Source organism: Antrostomus carolinensis, unplaced genomic scaffold, assembly GCF_000700745.2.
Source record: "Antrostomus carolinensis isolate BGI_N321 unplaced genomic scaffold, ASM70074v2 scaffold49842, whole genome shotgun sequence".
NCBI lineage: Eukaryota > Metazoa > Chordata > Aves > Caprimulgiformes > Caprimulgidae > Antrostomus > Antrostomus carolinensis.
Window position 1 is genome coordinate 1 of NW_010301210.1, and position 3,691 is coordinate 3,691.

A 3,691-nucleotide genomic window follows, 5' to 3' on the forward strand; every position below is an offset into this window, starting at 1 on the left:
AAATATAAAGGTTATATATATATAACCTTATAGAAATATATATATATAACTTTACTTGTTTTCACGTTTAGGACCCAAGTCTCTTTTGCTTATCAATAGTAGCTTTGAGATAATTCTGGATAGAATCCCTTGCCCTACAAGCTTTTTATGTATATACTGTAATTCCGTGGGCATGTTTCAATATTGTTTTTATCAATTCTCAGATTTAAATAGAAGTGATGAATTGGAAAGCTGTAATTATTAATATGGTACTAATTAAGAAGACTTTGTGCTTAGAATGAAAGTTCTTTTGGGTCTGTATCTTATGGGAAGTGAAGTAATGCAGGAAGATGAACTTTGTTCTTTTTTTCCTGTGTTTTTTGATAGGTACAATGGGTCTCTCCCAAATGGAGATAGAGGAAGAAGAAAAAGTAGGTTTGCTTTATTTAAAAGGCCCAAGGCAAATGGGGTGAAACCTAGCACTGTGCATATTGCCTGTACCCCTCAAGCAGCAAAGGTAAGCTGGGTTTGTCTACTTAAGTCTTATTTCTCCTGGTGCTGTCTAAAGAAGTCAGTGCTGAGATGAAATGATGTAAAAAGTATGAAGCTCTGGCTGCGAAAAGAACGGTTCATGTAAAAGAATGGTTTGTGTTTATCCAGGGTTTTTTTTTTTTTAGTACCTGTCAGAGTTAGCAAGAAATCATTCAGCAAAACAAATCTGGTGCCCAGTCTTTGCTGTGTCCAGAAAGAAAAATGTTTATTTTTGAACCATTGTGAATGTTCAGGGTGCAGGTTAGTCATGTAAAACACTTTATATTTTGTTTTCCTTCCAAACACACTACAGACATCTGTTCTAGCCTTCCTGTTTTCACGCTCATTCATGCTTTAGGGCTAACTTTGCTTCACTTGAAGCTGACTTTTAAACTATCCTTTTGCCAAAGCTCTGTGTGTGTTTGCTGCTCCATCCAACAAGCAGGATTTCCCCAGGGATGAGGACAGGTGAGTTTTGCAGGGCACATTTTTTTTACTGCTTGTAAACAAGTTCAGAGTTCCCATTAAGATGTAGTAAAAGAAGGACTTAGGTCCTGAACTTGAATTGTTTCCTGTCAAAACTAATACATTATAGCTAAGGTATTACCATGAAATACTTCTGCATTAGGGCAATTCAAGTGTATGTGCAGTTATGTTCAATAAGAAATGAAGCATTTCTACTAAAACCAATGGAACCTGAAAATGTTTAGAGTTGTTTAGAGATCTCCAGTGTCGAGATCAGGCCCTTGAACAAGTACAGCAGTGTTAAGTGTTTGAATCCCTAAATACCTTGATACTTAAGAATATTAATTCCTAAATTCAGGAAATGACATAAAGTAGGCTGAAATCAAAAGCATTTTGCTAACCAAGGTTACTGTAATGGAATTACATCTATAGGAGATCTGTGAAAAGAACATTTATTTTTGCTATTTCTTGATGTACTTCAAGTAAGAGCTGTTCAGAAGCACTATCAGAAGAGTGTTTGGCTTCTAGTAGGTAGTTGCAGAATTAAAATCTAGACTAACAAACTAAAACCTAGATTACTTTGCTACAACTTCTGCAACCTGTGCTGAATTTCTCCATTTTGCCCTATTTACCACAACTACTTGTTACCTTTTTTTTTGTCCGTGTATCTCATTAATCATCACTGGGTTTTGCTATGAATTCAGATCCCCTTTTTAGAGTGAAGTCCCCAAGTTTTTTGTCCTTGCTTTGCTGTTGGAGAAGTTCAGGCTGTGAAGGCTGTTGAAGGTGTTACATTCAGTTTTAGCCTTTGCACTCAGTTGTTTTGTTCTTTTGTGTACAGGCCAACATTGCTTTAACACAAAGTATGACTAAGAATAATAATAATATGTCTTGCTTACGTGTGTTTTGTTGCAGCGTGCGGTAAAGAGACCAGTTTGGTCTGTTGCTGAATCAGTCCTACAGCTCTTTTTTTTTTAATGGCTAGGACTGGTTTTTGTGAAGTTTAACTACAGGTGTGTCACTAACAACCATCTGCCTTACTGCATTAGTTGAGCAGAACAAGAGCCTGGTTGTATACAGTGTCTGTTTTGCTGCTGTATTCTGTAGAGTTATTGTTCACTGATCAATAATATTTGGCATTTTTTCCGTAGGCAATAAGTAATAAGGACCAACACAGCATATCTTACACTTTGTCTCGGGCCCAGACAGTAGTAGTTGAATATACACATGACAGCAACACCGATATGTTCCAGGTATGTGAAGTCAATGTGATATATCAACATATTCTTGTTTTCAGTGGTTTCTAACGAGACATCCTCTCAACAAGCTTTTTCCCTCAGACTCAAAAGTTTGCACGTGTTGTTTTCTTCACTTTACTGCTCAGAGGTGTTTGATTCTGTTCATTCCCAAGGCCGTGCTGTGAAGAAGGCTGTATATCTGTGCATCTCTTTTAGGCTCGGGCAGAGGTGAAAGTTGGTTGTTGTTTTGTTCTTTGGTTGGGTTTTTTTTTCGTGACTAATGCCCACGATTATTATGGTTTTGCCTTTGATTACCGGTCTGCGAGTCACGTAACCTGTCTCCTAGTCCCTCCTTGCAAAGTGAAGAATAAAGTGCATTGTTCTTTTTAAGCACTTGGAAATTTGCTTCAAGCTTTTACAAAGGGATTTGGGATCAGCCAATTGGAGACGGGGTAGAAGAAATACAATGTGAAAATACAGGAAAGCTTTTGATACAACTAATATGAAAAATACCCCTAACTCCTTTAAGTAAACCCAGAAATCAGTCTGAAGTGCTGGGAAATGTAGAGAGGGGGCCTGGTTCTGATGTGCTGGCAGTTCAGAGTGACTTTGCTGCAGTTCCTGTATGTATGAGAAGGAACCACAAACACATTTGCAGCTGTGGTGTGCGCTCTTATATCTTATAATTATTTCCTGTTTTTCTCAAAAGGAAGGGTTTTGTTTTGGGAGGGTTTTTTTTTTTTCTGTGTACTTTGTTCCTTCTGATTCTTGGGGCTGATCTTGCATTGATTTTTTTTTTGTTGTTGTTGTTATTGTCACTAACTTATGGCAAGGAGTTTTGCTGTCACAGCATTTAGCTGTGACGCCACTGCAGGACCTAAGGAGATGGGAGGTGTTGTTGGTAAGTGGTGGAGGAAGCTGCTCTGCAACTGCCAATACCTACAACAGAGCAAAAGGGCTGTAATGAGCTAACTGCAGCATAAGCTAGTGTTTGTGCAAGTGTTCTCTCTTCAGGCATGCTGTGGCATGTACACTGCTCTAAAATTACCAGTGGCAATCCCCGTGTGCTGATGGGTTTATCCTGCCTAAGAAGCAATAGAAAAATACATTCTGACAAAGCAGTTTCAGTCTCTTGAAAGCTCTCCATCCAGCCTCCACCAAAACGCACCTCAGGCTTTTGGGTCTCCTGCTCAGCACTTAATCAGTCTTAATATAACCAGCAATTTTATAAGAGGCTGTGGAGAGCGCTGGAAGTGAGTGAAAGGTAGTTGTGTGTAAGAGGGCTTTAAACCTTGGCTACAGGGATATTGGAGGGAGGGAGATAACTTCTGTTCATGCTTGGTAAGGAAAAGGACAAGGTGAGTTGACTGGAAAAGCAGTGAAACCCATGCAGTTCTGTCAAACCCAGTAGAATCACAGAATGGTTTGGGTTGGAAGGGACCTTAAAGCTCATCCAGTTCCAACCCCCCTGCCAGCAG

The 3,691-nt window shown here is 39.1% G+C and overlaps 1 protein-coding gene across 1 annotated transcript in view; it reads left to right on the forward strand.

Moving 5' to 3' along the window:
* Nucleotides 1-366: 366 nt before the first annotated feature.
* LOC104521383 (E3 ubiquitin-protein ligase pellino homolog 1) overlaps nucleotides 367-3,691 on the forward strand; it is a gene marked incomplete at both ends in the record, with an annotated part of 5,333 nt that continues 2,008 nt past the window's right edge. Inside the window, 2 exons of the mRNA XM_010163357.2 lie at nucleotides 367-496; nucleotides 2,127-2,228. Coding sequence (XP_010161659.2) covers nucleotides 367-496; nucleotides 2,127-2,228 — 232 coding nt within the window. The remainder of the gene's footprint in view (nucleotides 497-2,126; nucleotides 2,229-3,691) is intronic.